The following is a 13,657-nucleotide window of genomic DNA, read 5'->3' on the forward strand; positions in this document are numbered from 1 at the left end:
TGAGATTTGGTCTGTGTGGGGTATGTGCTGGGATGGGGAGATTGAGTAGGGTGGCTAGGCTAGGTTTGTTGGCTATGAGGGGGGTTTGTTGAAGGTTCTGTTGTGGTTGGTGTTTGTGAGGGATAGGGAGAGGGACCCCACTTCTTAGGTGTTGCACTAGCACTGTGGATAGTTTTTTCAGGTGGTGTGTGGCATGGAACTCAAGTTTGCAGCTGGCTTCTAGGATGATGTTCCTGAGTGTGTTCTCCAAGCAAGGGTTTGAGAGGTGGAGGACTTTGAAGAGAGATAGGAGCTGTTGGGAGTGGTGGTTACATGAAGTAGTGTAGAGATTCAGGACAAGTTGGGTAAGGGCTAAGGATTGAAGGTTCTGGAAGTCCAGGAGAGACTGGTGGAAGGAGGAATTGCACCCGGAGATGGGAACTTTTAAGGTAAGCCCTTTAGGGGTAATTCCAAAGGTTAAGCAGGACCGGAGGAAAAGTATGTGGGATTGCAGTTTGGCTACAGTGAATGCATGTTTCCGGAATGAATGTAAATAATGTGGTATAGGATTAGGGTACATAGTGGGTAACTGGTGGGTAGGGAAATTAAATAACTAAAGTTGAAATAGTAATCATAAGAAGGAATAAAACACGGAGGGAAGCACGAGAAGGAAAGAAATTGTGTTGGTAATGTTCAATACCAAAGGAAGACCACTAAATAAGAAAAATACGGAAAAAGTTGACCAGACCAAGCAAGTATGTCCAGATCAGGGGAAAAGAACACACATTGCTCAAAAACAGAGATAGCGAGTGGCGAAAAAAGATCGCGCGTGCCGCAAAAGCGATCGCGGGTGCCGCAAAAGCGATCGCGCGTGCCACAAAAGCGATCGCGCGTGCCGCAAAAAAGATCGCGCGTGCCGCAAAAAAGATCGCGCGTGCCGCAAAAAAGATCGCGGGTGGCGCAGAAATGTCCCAAAAAAATTTTCTTGTGGCAGAGAAAGATAGCCAATGGCACAAAAATATCGCCAGCAACAAGAAATCGACAGAAATGGATGATACTGGTAGGTGTGGAAGAGATTGTTGGCAGTGATTGTTGGCTGGGAAACAGCGAATAACGAACGTTACAACTATGGAATGTTGAATAAATAAATAAATCAATAAATAAAAAAGAGAAGAGGACTATAAACGGAACAAGATAATAGGAGGAAGATGAAACTAGCACAGTTGGTGACGAAAATATTTATTTATGTATATATAAAACACTGAAGAAGAGAAAGTGTTAAGATGACAGACGTAAGTGATAGCTAACAAAGGGACAAAACAATGAAGGATGTGGACCATATAGGTAATCTAAATTATTAATGGAAAATCTCATATAAGATGTGAAACAAATACTAACAAAGAGATAGAGGGGCTGGCCAGTACTTACCTCAGCTCAGTACAGCCGATAGATACACATAAAACAGAACTGAAATTTTAAGATCCTAGCTTTCGGAACAAATGTTCCTTCATCGGGGAGGAGAGAGGGAAAAGAAAGGGAAGAAGGGAAAGGAGATTCAGTTACTCACAACCCAGGTTATGAAGCAACAGGGAAAGGAAAATAGGGAGGGTAGCAAGGATGGAGGCATGGTTGTCAGAGGGAAGCCAAAGATATTCTACTCTAAGTACTGTGCCAGCTTCAAACTAAAGAGGATGCATACAGAAGTAAAGAGATATATAGTATAAAGATAAACACAACTATGTAGGATGAAAAGATGCGTGAATAGCTAAAGAGGAAAGGGAAAGAGGAGAAGACTGAAGAGTGAATGGGAGTGAGGTTGTTTAACGTAAGTTCAGTCCAGGGGGATGGCGGGATGAAAGGATGTGTTGGAGTGCAAGTTCCCATCTCCGCAGTTCAGAGGGACTGGTGTTGGGTGGGAGAAGCCAAATGGCACGTACGGTGTAGCAGGTTCCTAGGTCCCTAGAATTATGCTGGAGGGCATGCTCCGCTACTGGGTATTGGGCATCTCCTAGGCGGACAGTTCGTCTGTGTCCGTTCATGCGCTCAGCCAGTTTAGTTGTTGTCATGCCGATGTAAAAGGCTGTGCAGTGCAGGCATGTCAGTTGATAAATGACATGTGTAGTTTCACACGTAGCCCTGCCTTGAATTGTGTATGTTTTGCCAGTAGCGGGGCTAGAGTAGGTGGTTGTGGGGGGATGCATGGGGCAGGTTTTGCAGCGGGGTCGGTTACAGGGGTAGGAACCGCTGGGTAGAGAAGGTAGTCTGGGAGTATTGTAGGGTTTAACAAGGATGTTACGGAGGTTAGGGGGGCGACGAAAGGCAACTCTGGGTGGTGTGGGGAGAATTTTGTCAAGGGATGATCTCATTTCAGGGGTTGACTTGAGAAAGTCATATCCCTGGCGGAGTAATTTGTTGATGTTTTCGAGGCCAGGATAATATTGGGTGACAAGGGGGATGCTTCTGTGTGGTCTTGGGGTAGGAACGTTGTTGTTGGACGGGGAGGAGTGTATTGCTCGGGAAATCTGTTTGTGGACAAGGTCTGCAGGATAGTTGCGGGAGAGGAAAGCACTGGTCAGGTTATTGGTGTAATTGTTGAGGGATTCGTCACTGGAGCAGATACGTTTGCCACGAATACCTAGGCTGTAGGGAAGGGAGCGTTTGATGTGGAAAGGATGGCAGCTATCAAAGTGAAGGTACTGTTGTTTGTTTGTGGGTTTGATATGGACAGAGGTGTGGATGTGAGCTTCAACAAGATGAAGGTCAACATCCAGGAAGGTGGCTTGGGTTTTGGAGAAGGACCAGGTGAAATTCAGATTCGAAAAGGAGTTGAGGTTATGGAGGAAATTAAGGAGTGTTTCTTCACCATGAGTCCAGACCACAAAGATGTCATCTATAAACCTATACCAGGCCAGGGGAAGCAGCTGTTGGGTCTTCAGGAAAGCCTCCTCCATGCGGCCCATGAAGAGGTTGGCATAGGACGGAGCCATCCTGGTTCCCATGGCCGTTCCCCTGATTTGTTTGTAGGTCTGGCCCTCAAAAGTGAAGTAATTATGGGTGAGGATGAAGTTGGTAAGTGTGATAAGGAACGATGTTTTTGGAAGATCTTTGGGTGGGCGTTGGGAGAGGTAGTGCTCAAGGGCAGAGAGACCATGGGTATGTGGGATGTTTGTGTAAAGGGATGTAGCATCTATGGTGACAAGAAAGGTTTCAGGTGGGAGAGGAGTGGGAATGGATTTGAGGCGTTCTAGGAAGTGGTTTGTGTCTTTGATGTAGGATGGGAGTCTGCGGGTGATAGGTTGTAGGTGCTGGTCTACCAGAGCTGAGATACGTTCGGTTGGGGCTTTGAAACCTGCTACAATGGGACGGCCAGGATGGTTCTCTTTGTGGATTTTGGGTAATAGGTAGAAGGTAGGTAGAAGGTAGGTAGAAGGTTTCTACAAACATTAACCTATTTCTTCTTTCTCTTTGCCAACGTTAGAGTATTTGCTGGTCAGTGGAGACCTTTGAGTATACAAAATTGAGGCTTTTTTTTGCACATGACATCTCTTATTCTTCTTACAATTACCTAATCATAATTCAACACATAATATATCATGCTGTTGCTAAGAACACATTTCTGAACTGACACTCTTGGTGGGCTTTCTAAAGTCGTCTTTGCTGAGTGGGTGTAACTTCATTCCATCGAGCAATTAGAGAATTAAAAGTTGGCTCAAACAGAACCCCACATACCTGAGAAACTCCAAACAAATAAGGTGTGATAAATAGAGGGGCTGGCCAGTACTTACCTCAGCTCAGTACAGCCGATAGATACACATAAAACAGAACTGAAATTTTAAGATCCTAGCTTTCGGAACAAATGTTCCTTCATCGGGGAGGAGAGAGGGAAAAGAAAGGGAAGAAGGGAAAGGAGATTCAGTTACTCACAACCCAGGTTATGAAGCAACAGGGAAAGGAAAATAGGGAGGGTAGCAAGGATGGAGGCATGGTTGTCAGAGGGAAGCCAAAGATATTCTACTCTAAATCAAATCTGGAAGCAGGATTGTGTGGTATTCATCGAAGTCTGGGGATTTTGTGTCATTCAAATGTTAAATAATTAGTCTTCAATGACATTTGTCATTAGGCCTGTTTCAAGTATTTGTGACATCACTGCTAACAAATACATGTACTTCAAGTGCTTCCACTTCATCATGTGTTGTGGAATTATCTTTGTGGCAATTTATTCCTATTGAAGAATATCTTCTATTATCAAACAGGTCTGAACTGTATTAGGAGTGTATACAGGAACCCCTACTGTATACTTTGTAAGAAAGTTGTAATACTTACTAGAATATATCCAGTCCATTATGTGCTTCATAGTTAATGACAGGTGTGCTATGAAATGACTGAGATGTGCTATGATCACATTACAAGAAGAAAAACTGGCTTCAATTGTGACCCAAAGAGCTTGAGTCTGGTGCAGAAAAGTGTACTGTACAGCAGTGTTAAAATAATTAATTCATTGTAGAACATTAAATGTGTATGTGACACCTTTGCCTCACTTAAAATAAGTATGTATTTACTTGTAAAGAACATTTATTCTTTAGATATTTTAGAAAAGACAGATAAACTGTTTTCATGAATCCTCTTTATGTGTTTACTACAGTCTTTTGAATAATTAGACAACAAAGAATAATCTTTTGTACTACTTCCATTTTATCCTGTAATTGCTATTCTTTTTTTATGCTTTATTCTCTCTGACTGTTTTTGGTAAATTAATTGTGCTGCCCTTGAAAACTCTTCATTTTACATGTAGAGTTCATTTTATAATCTGTATTTTGACTCATTCTACATTCTAGTGTCACACTCACATAAATGTGTCAGTGGGCTATATACAATAAATAAATAAATAAATATTTTCACAACAGCACAACCATGGCTATGAAAAAGAAACTGCTTTCATTGGGGGAGGTGGAGTTGTCTGGAACATTCTTAACACTTTTTGCAATTTAGTTCTGAATCAAATTCATACCAGTTACCTTCTTTTTTTATCTTCTTAAATATTATCAACATACTTTTGTTCAGATTAAAACTGTGTAGTGGACTGACAATAGAACCTCGGACCTTTGTCTTTCATAGGCAAAATATGCAAGAGAACTGTGAAATTTGGAGGGGGGGGGGGGTGTAAGTACTGGCAGAGGTAAAACTGTGAGGGCAGGTCGTGAGCCATGCTTCGATAGCTTATTCAGTAGAGCACTTGCCCACAAAAGTTTAAGGCCTCAAGTTTGAGTCTGGGTCCAGCGAACAGTTTTCATCTACCAGGAAGCTTCAAATCAATGGATCTTCACTCTGAAGATTGTGTGCTTAACTGATCCTTGGGATATAATTTATTTACCACTATTTCTCTCCTAGTAATATCCTGTGTGGAATGCCAATGTACACACATTTGCTATTTGTCTGCTTCAAATGTTTCATATTAATATGGCCAATTCATATGCAGTATTTTATAGATTGTGTAAATGAAAGTACCAGAATAAGCTTCTACTTACAAAACACTCATATGTTTATTTAATTTCAGATTGTCCACTGCCTGACCTGGGCTCCTGTAACCCCAATCCATGCTTTGTCGTTCTTCTCACGGCAGTTTCCACCACATCCCATCACAGCCCAGTATGCAGTCAGAGTGCTCAGTAGTTATCCTGCAGATGCAGTTCTCTTCTACATTCCACAGTTGGTGCAGGCAGTGAGACATGATACGGTAATATAATGGCATTTTACATTATTTTCATTGTGTGTCGAATTTTTAAAAGGTTCAGCTTTTCAGGAACTATAATCTAGGCATAATGAGAGCCTTCTTTCCAGCTGAAAATAAGAAATATAAAGTTTTGTTTGGTTTTAGGGCACAAAAGTAGAAATAAAACTATAATAATAAGTTGAGCACTGGCCAGCAGTTTTGCCTCATAATGTATTAGTTTCTTTAATTTAATTTTCCTTTGTTCTTATTACCTTGTAGAAATTATGTTGAAGTCATTAAGAGAGACATTTAGGCAGTGGCATTTCTTGGAAATACAGGAGCATGATTAAAATAGAGCTGTCCCATAGAAATCCTAAGAAATAATGTATTACTCTTACTAAGTGTGTATCCTGACTCATGCTTCTGAACTAGGACATTGAAGAAAAGGGACTTAAGCAGGCTACAAGCATGTGAAATGAAATAAGAGAAGAAAGGAGGGGACAGAATAAGAAATGGAGAGGTCAGGGAGGTTCTTAAAAAAAAACAGTGAGGCTTAAGTGCAACAGGTATGTAAAGGGAATGACATTTTGTAGAATTGCAGAAAGGTGCTTGAACTGAGGTTCCAAAGCAAAATGCCTAAAGGAAGACCAAGGGATAGTAGGCCGAAAAGTATGGAGGAGAGTATTTGGAGAAATGAGGAGACTGGAGCATGGTTGTGGCACACTAGCAGTGGGAGGATAAAGAAAAACTGAGGAGGTTTTGTGTTAAATTGATCTGGCTTGCAATCAAGTTAGGTATACAAGCACAGAAAGAAATAATTATTTAGGCTTTACATCTAAATCAGTGGCATTCGACCTGATCCCTACTGCCCACTTAGAGGGCATTGCAGCCTTCAACGGGCAATAAGTGGTAAGACTTGTAAAAACATTTTCGTTACATTGTCTTAAAAATTTGGTAAGTAATTATTATTATATGCTTTAACTTGCTGTAATTTTTCAAGTAAAACTATTTCCCTACGTCATAAATCACTATTACTGTATAACTAGTAGGCAGTTAGAAAATTTTCCTATTAGCCAAGATAAAAAAAGTGAGTGGTGGGTACAAAAGGTTGTCTACCTCCAGATCGAAATCATTTTCCAAAACTTGTGTTTGCGAAAGACCTCTAATTACACTCCTATTAAGGTTGTGCTGCACCTTTCTCGAAGCTCCTTGCCAGATCTCCTATGTGTTCAGGTCTCTTAATAGCTGTCCCTTTATTTCTACCCGTCGTTCTGACTTCTCTTACCTATTCTTACTCTAGTAAATCTTCTTCAACCATTTTCCTCTATTTTTTCTGCATTTGCAAGCTTCTTAATTTAGACCACCAATCATGCCAGCCAAGCCATGTCATCAAATGTCTGTGCGTTTAATCTTGTTCCTCTCAAAGTAAACTCCACATGAGGAGAGACAATAGATGAGATACTGGACTCATATTTGGAAAGAGTGTGGTTCATCTCCCAGGTTTACATTATGTCTGGTTTCCTGAAATTACTTCAGGCAAATGCTCAGATCATTACTTTACATATTCTGGGCTAACACATCATCGTGGAAAAAATTATTTCTTGCACAGATGCATGTAATAAAGATAATATGTGTGGTGTCCATTCTAGAACCTCTTGCAGACAGTTCTATAAACAGTTAGACATACTGAAAACAGCCTCACAGTGAATTTACACTTTTATGAAATTTGTTGTCAACCATTACAGCTTGAAGACAACAATAATATTCATAAATAAACACTAGATGGAGATATGGTTTACTGTTCATTCCTCATCCTTAGTGTGACACAGAAAAGAGTGAAGTATTTAATCATAAGAATCTTTGACCATTTACCCAGTGACATAAAGAAATTAATGGATAATGAAATTAGCTTCAAATGCAAATTGAAGCCATATTTGACTGCATAGACTTTCCTGGCATAATAATTCATGGTAGTCTCCTCCGGTTTGCTGCCAAACCCTAAAATCAGCATGACTCAGTATTTCGGCTATCCACCTGTGGAGCCATCTTCAGGAGAAATGCTACTACTGATGCTACTAGATCCCATTGAAAACTGATGCCAAGGCTAGAAATACTAACCCTATTTGAACCTCATACTGTGCACTGTGCCTGCACAGCTCACCACAGGTGTAACTCCCAAGACTGATCTTTTGGCATGGGTGTCAATGATGAATCCCACTTACAGTCTATTCTCAAGCACTCAGGCTGTCCACACCAAAGAATGTTGTGTTTTGATACATGATAGTACAGGTTCCATGACCTGCTAAGAGGAAACTCATTGTTTCTATTAATCAGATTGCCTGCCAACCTAATTTCAGTTGCTTCCTTGTAAATACTGCCCCAGAAACAGGACATACTGGCTACTATCACAATTGCAACACAATTCATCCCATTTTCCTTGTTCAATTAATTTTCTGCTATCACTGATTTCTCAGACTGCTGTAACCCCATCTCACATACCTGTCCTGAACCATGCGAATCGACTGGTCGATGTAAGTCATCCCAGTTTATTAAAGCTTTCTTCAAGTGTTACCAACAGCTGATAAATATTTGGAAAAAAAATAATTTTTTCTGCCAATTGCTGGACAATTTTATTTATAATGAATAAATAAAATTTTACAGCTATTAACACAAAAAATTATTTTTTCCATCCCATATTGATATGGAATTTTGTATATTTCAGGCTCTGTAGCTCCCAAATAAACTTTGACAAACTCAAGTAGTGTCCTAATGTCAAATCTACTTAAAACTCTTCCATTCTTAAAGGATGTACCCCCAGCATAAGGAACGAAGATTAAAGATCTATGCTTCTCTTCATGCACTGCCATGGATGGTGAAACTCCATAGCCTGATGAATCTGCTTCTCCGAACATCTGTTTTCCTTAACCACAGACGCCAGGTGTGCAAGTTCCTGTGTCAGGCTATCTGTGTTGGAAATACAAGATATATGAGAAAAGTAATGAGACTGATAACATTGAGAGAGATCTGGCAATACTGTGTTGTCCTGCTTGGTATACTAGTGTGTTCATCCCTTCCAGATGCTGAGTCCCTGCTTCAGCTCCATACAGTCATCACATGATTTTTGAGAGTGGTTTTTCACTGGCACAAATGATTTTTTGGAAGGCCTAGAACATGTTGAAAATGAACCTCACTCAGGCACTTCAAAAACTGATGAAAATGTTGAATGTGTGCATGCTGTTGAGAGGTCAGACCAAGGTGTAATGATAAGGATAATGGGTGACCTGTTAAACACTTTCACTGTACGTAAAATGTTGGCTGAAGTTTTGCCCATGCAAAAATATACCAAAATGGTGCCCAAAAATTTCACAAATGAGCAGAATATTGCCAATAACCGTGGCTGGTTCATTCGCAAAGAATCCTGGATTTTTTAATACGATCCTGAGTCAAAGTGGCAAACTGAAGACTTGCACACTGAGACATCTCCTCAACTAAAAAAAGCTCAAACAAGCAAATCAAAGATCGAAACAATGCTGATCCTTTCTTTGACAGTAGGAGTTTTGTGCATGAAGAATTTTTTCCTCCAGAACAAACTGTCAACCAAATGTTTTACAAAGATGTCCAAGAAAGTCGGAGGAAAAGGGTGAATCGAGTGAGACAGGACATTACAGAAAAGTGGATTGTGTATCAGGACAATGCCCCAGAACATTCAAAAGAATGTGGCTGTTATGTTAAAGGCCCTACCAGTTGAAGCCCTTCAGTGCTGCTGCCAAGACTGGGACCAATGACTCTGCAAGTGTACAGCTGCCAAAGGAAACTACTTTGAATGGGATAGTATTGCTGTCTGAAAAAAAATAAAAACTGTGGTAGATAAAAAAAATTAGTCTCATTACTTTTCTCGCACACCTCGTAGTGCGTGCCCTTCAGTGGAACAGTGTGTGGAAACTCTTTGCATACCTATAGATGATTACATTTCCCAGCCACAGCATCAGTTTTCAGTGTACTCATCAGCAGCAACAGCATCTCTCCTGAAGATGGGGGGCAGGTGGCTCACTGAGATATCAAGTCATGTTGATTTTAGTAACCACTAGCAAACCCAGTGAGACTACTGTGAAATAATATCTGCATGACAATTCCTTTTACTTCATAGTTAAGTATAAATCACTAATTGCATAAAAAAGAAAAGAAAAATTTAAGAAGTCATGTAAATGATCCACTTCTTGTCACCTTTTTCACTGAGATGAAGTACTGTAGTTAAAAAACTGACTCATTCCATATCATAGCAAGAGGTTGGAGTTATGATACATAGAACATGATGATAACTTTTACAAGGCACAGTTGATTTGCTATCTCATACTTGTTCCACTTGAGCTTGTGCTTAAACTCTTTTGATCTTGATGGTATGTTAAAACTCTACTCCCTCCTTTCCATCCCAAAAGTAGAGAGTTTTTTAAGTTAGCAAACAATCATATCTGCTTTTCATGTGCCACTTAGCTCTTTATTTTAAAATCAATTTAAAAAAACAGTTCTGGATTACAAAACAGAAAATGTAATGAGTACATCATGACAGAAATTTGTGATTCGAACACAAATTGCCTACATATCATGATCAGTACTGTCAACCATTTAGGCCATCACTGCAGGCCTATAGGATTTTCTGTTGTTTCCAGAAACTGCAATGAGAGTTGCCTGAATGCCATGACTCCTACCCCATGGGAAGTCCTCTAGTTTCTGTTCTTGGAAGTAATAGGAAGGAAACATCAGTGATACTCAAACTGTGAATCAGTCCAGGAAGGCAGGCTCTGATGGCCTAAATGGTTAGAGCAGCAGCTTGCAAAAAGCAGTAGACATGGATTCAAATTGCTGAGCTGTAGAAAGTTTTATTTTATCTCATTGATTTTTATTGATGGCATATCTGTTGATTCTATTTATTTCATTTTAGAGAATATAATTCAGATGTGTCAAGGAGTATAGTATGTTGAAAGTACCATTAAAAGAGTGCAAATACATGTTTCCGTATTTCCTGTTTGAGTATTGTTGTTAACAGTTATATTTATAACCGAATTTCTGTTGTATCTTAGGACATAACCTTTTTTTAGCTTCAAAAGAAATTTATAAAACCGGTTGAAGTGACTGACAATCCTTAATTCAATATAAACTATAATTACAAAAATAAGTTACATTATTCTCATTTTTATTACAGATGGGGTATGTGATAGAGTTTATCAAATACATTTCCAAAAAATCACAAGTTGTTGCACATCAGTTGATCTGGAACATGCAAACTAATATGTATGTTGATGAAGAAATGTTGTTAACAGTTATATTTATAACCGAATTTCTGTTGTATCTTAGGACATAACCTTTTTTTAGCTTCAAAAGAAATTTATAAAACTGGTTGAAGTGACTGACAATCCTTAATTCAATATAAACTATAATTACAAAAATAAGTTACATTATTCTCATTTTTATTACAGATGGGGTATGTGATAGAGTTTATCAAATACATTTCCAAAAAATCACAAGTTGTTGCACATCAGTTGATCTGGAACATGCAAACTAATATGTATGTTGATGAAGAAATGCAGCAGAAAGATCGTAAGTTCATCTTGTGCAATGAGCTTGTGTTTATATTTAAATTTACAAAATTTCTGGGGAAAAAAATTGTGTGCGTTAAATCCCAAAAACTTCATATTCTGTAAAACAATCTACACTAAACCAGAATAAATACAGCAGAATTCCTGTCATTGGCATATCATACAATAATATGCAGAAAGCAGGAAAGTGATAGAAACATCCTCTTGCAATTTATTTTGCTACCAGGTGGTTAACTCTGCTGTAGGCCACTGTTAGGGGTTTATGATTCAGATGTGTGGACAGCTCATTGGCGGTTGCATGTAAAATGCTGTGTGTTAATTACAGTAGCATTAGCATATGATATGCCTGCTTCCACAGTTGGCACTGCCTCTGACAGAATAAGAGTATAGCCTATTATGGGATTGAAGTAGGATGTGCTGGTTGGATTTATCGGAAATGTCATGCAATTGCGTCTTCTACATGGGTAGCACTGATGTTGCAAGGGGGATCTATTGCATGAGAATTTTATAAATGGTGGAGTGGACTCTCTTAATATGAGTATTTTCCTTGTTAAACAGATGTTCCATGTTTCATTGTGTATGTTGCCGTGGCTGATTTTGTGACTCGACTATATACGTCTTCCCCATTACTTGAGAAGAAGAATTGTATAGGTTTAGCCATAGCTGATAAAATATTTATTTTGGAAATAGAAATTCCACAGCTGCACTAGTTTTTATTTTATTTATTTATATTTCTCTCTGTGTAATTAATTTCAAGGTCACACCCCAATCTCACCCAGGCTATCAGGGTAGACTCTTGAATTACCAGTAGTCACAACCGATTAAAATTACCTAGGAATTGCTGTGGAGTGTCTGTTTCTAAAACAGATATGGTGTGTGTGTGTGTGTGTGTGTGTGTGTGTGTGTGTGTGTGTGTGTGTGTGTTAGTTCATGTCGTCATGTGTGTGAATTTCTGCTTCTGACCTGTGTAACAGCTTGAGCAAATTGTACACGTTGTATTGCATAAAGCCTTGAATCTTATAACTTGACTGATTTATTGCATTCTTGCTGTTCAGTATTAATGAAGATGCTGAGTCGCAGATAAGCACAACAAAAAGACTATCACAATAAGCTTTTGGCTAACAAGGCCTTTGTCAGAAATAGTCAACACACACACACACACACACACACACACACACACACACACACACAAACACAAACACAAACACAACTCACACACCTGACCACAGTCTATGGCAGCTGGAGCTACAGTGTGGCTTCAGCTGCCACAGACTACTTTTACTTAATGTGAAATGAGTAGTTTTATTATTTTTAGGAGGTGGTACCTACAAATGGAATCCTGGCTGCAGATTCAGAATTATGTAACTCCCACAGCTTTTGAAAGTATGCATAAATTCTTGTAATGTGCTGTGCCATTTATGCAGTAATGTAAATGATGTAGTAATTTTGTTATTTGAATCAGTTTTTAATTTTCCCTTTTCAGTTTTTTTCTCGTAATGTAAAAAGCATTTGATATTGAGCAAACAATAATATTTCCATTTTTTGCAGCAACACTGTATGATATCCTCGATTCTTTAACGAAAAGTATTGTGTCCTCACTGTCTGGGCCTGCTAAACAGTTTTATGAACGAGAATTTGACTTTTTTGCAAAAATAACAAACATCTCGGGAGAAATCAGACCATTTCCCAAAGGTACAGTGAAAACTCATTACAATATGAATAGCTCTTTAATCGAACAATCACTAGCTTTTATATTGTTTTATTTTTACACAGCTTTCTAGTTTGTAGTTTTTAGACCACTGTAAGAAAAGTCTTTTGAATATTCTGCAGAGTAGATTATGTGTTTCCCTTTGTTGCAGGCCCAGAACGTAAACGGGCTTGTCTGGAGGCACTTAGCAAGATAAAAGTGCAAGCAGGTTGTTACTTACCGTCAAACCCTGAGGCAATGGTGTTGGATATAGATTACAAAAGTGGTACACCAATGCAGAGGTTAGCTTCATTTTGAAGACATCTGACCATTATAATGCCTGTAATACATACGCTTCTGGAAAAAAAAAATAGTACACCCTTTTAGAGGTTTCCAATTCACTCAAGATTTATTGCTGCAACTGTGCATATGGAGTACATGAAATGATTACATTTACAGATCAATAGCACAAGCAGTTCTGATGTGTCAGGTAGCGACCCTTGCTGAAACACCCATATTAGTATGTGGTGTAACCTCCACAGGCAGCAATGCAGGACCTGACTCTGGCATCCAGTTGATCATACAGATGGCAAAAACTGTTCTGGAATATGTTATACCACACCAAGTCGACCTGTTAGTTCTATAAGAGTTGTTGGTTGACGAGTTGGACTAATCACTTCTCATCCC

General features: G+C 39.1%; 1 protein-coding gene across 2 annotated transcripts in view; it reads left to right on the top strand.

Annotated features, from left to right (window-relative positions):
- The window catches only part of LOC126202961 (phosphatidylinositol 4-kinase alpha), a 203,645-nt gene that overhangs the window by 164,711 nt on the left and 25,277 nt on the right, over positions 1-13,657 (top strand). For both annotated transcript variants that reach the window (XM_049937089.1, XM_049937090.1), the window contains 4 exons: positions 5,534-5,713; positions 11,164-11,284; positions 12,832-12,975; positions 13,143-13,272. In XM_049937089.1, coding sequence (XP_049793046.1) covers positions 5,534-5,713; positions 11,164-11,284; positions 12,832-12,975; positions 13,143-13,272 — 575 coding nt within the window. The remainder of the gene's footprint in view (positions 1-5,533; positions 5,714-11,163; positions 11,285-12,831; positions 12,976-13,142; positions 13,273-13,657) is intronic.

Source organism: Schistocerca nitens, chromosome 9 (assembly GCF_023898315.1).
Source record: "Schistocerca nitens isolate TAMUIC-IGC-003100 chromosome 9, iqSchNite1.1, whole genome shotgun sequence".
Classification (NCBI taxonomy): Eukaryota; Metazoa; Arthropoda; class Insecta; order Orthoptera; family Acrididae; genus Schistocerca; species Schistocerca nitens.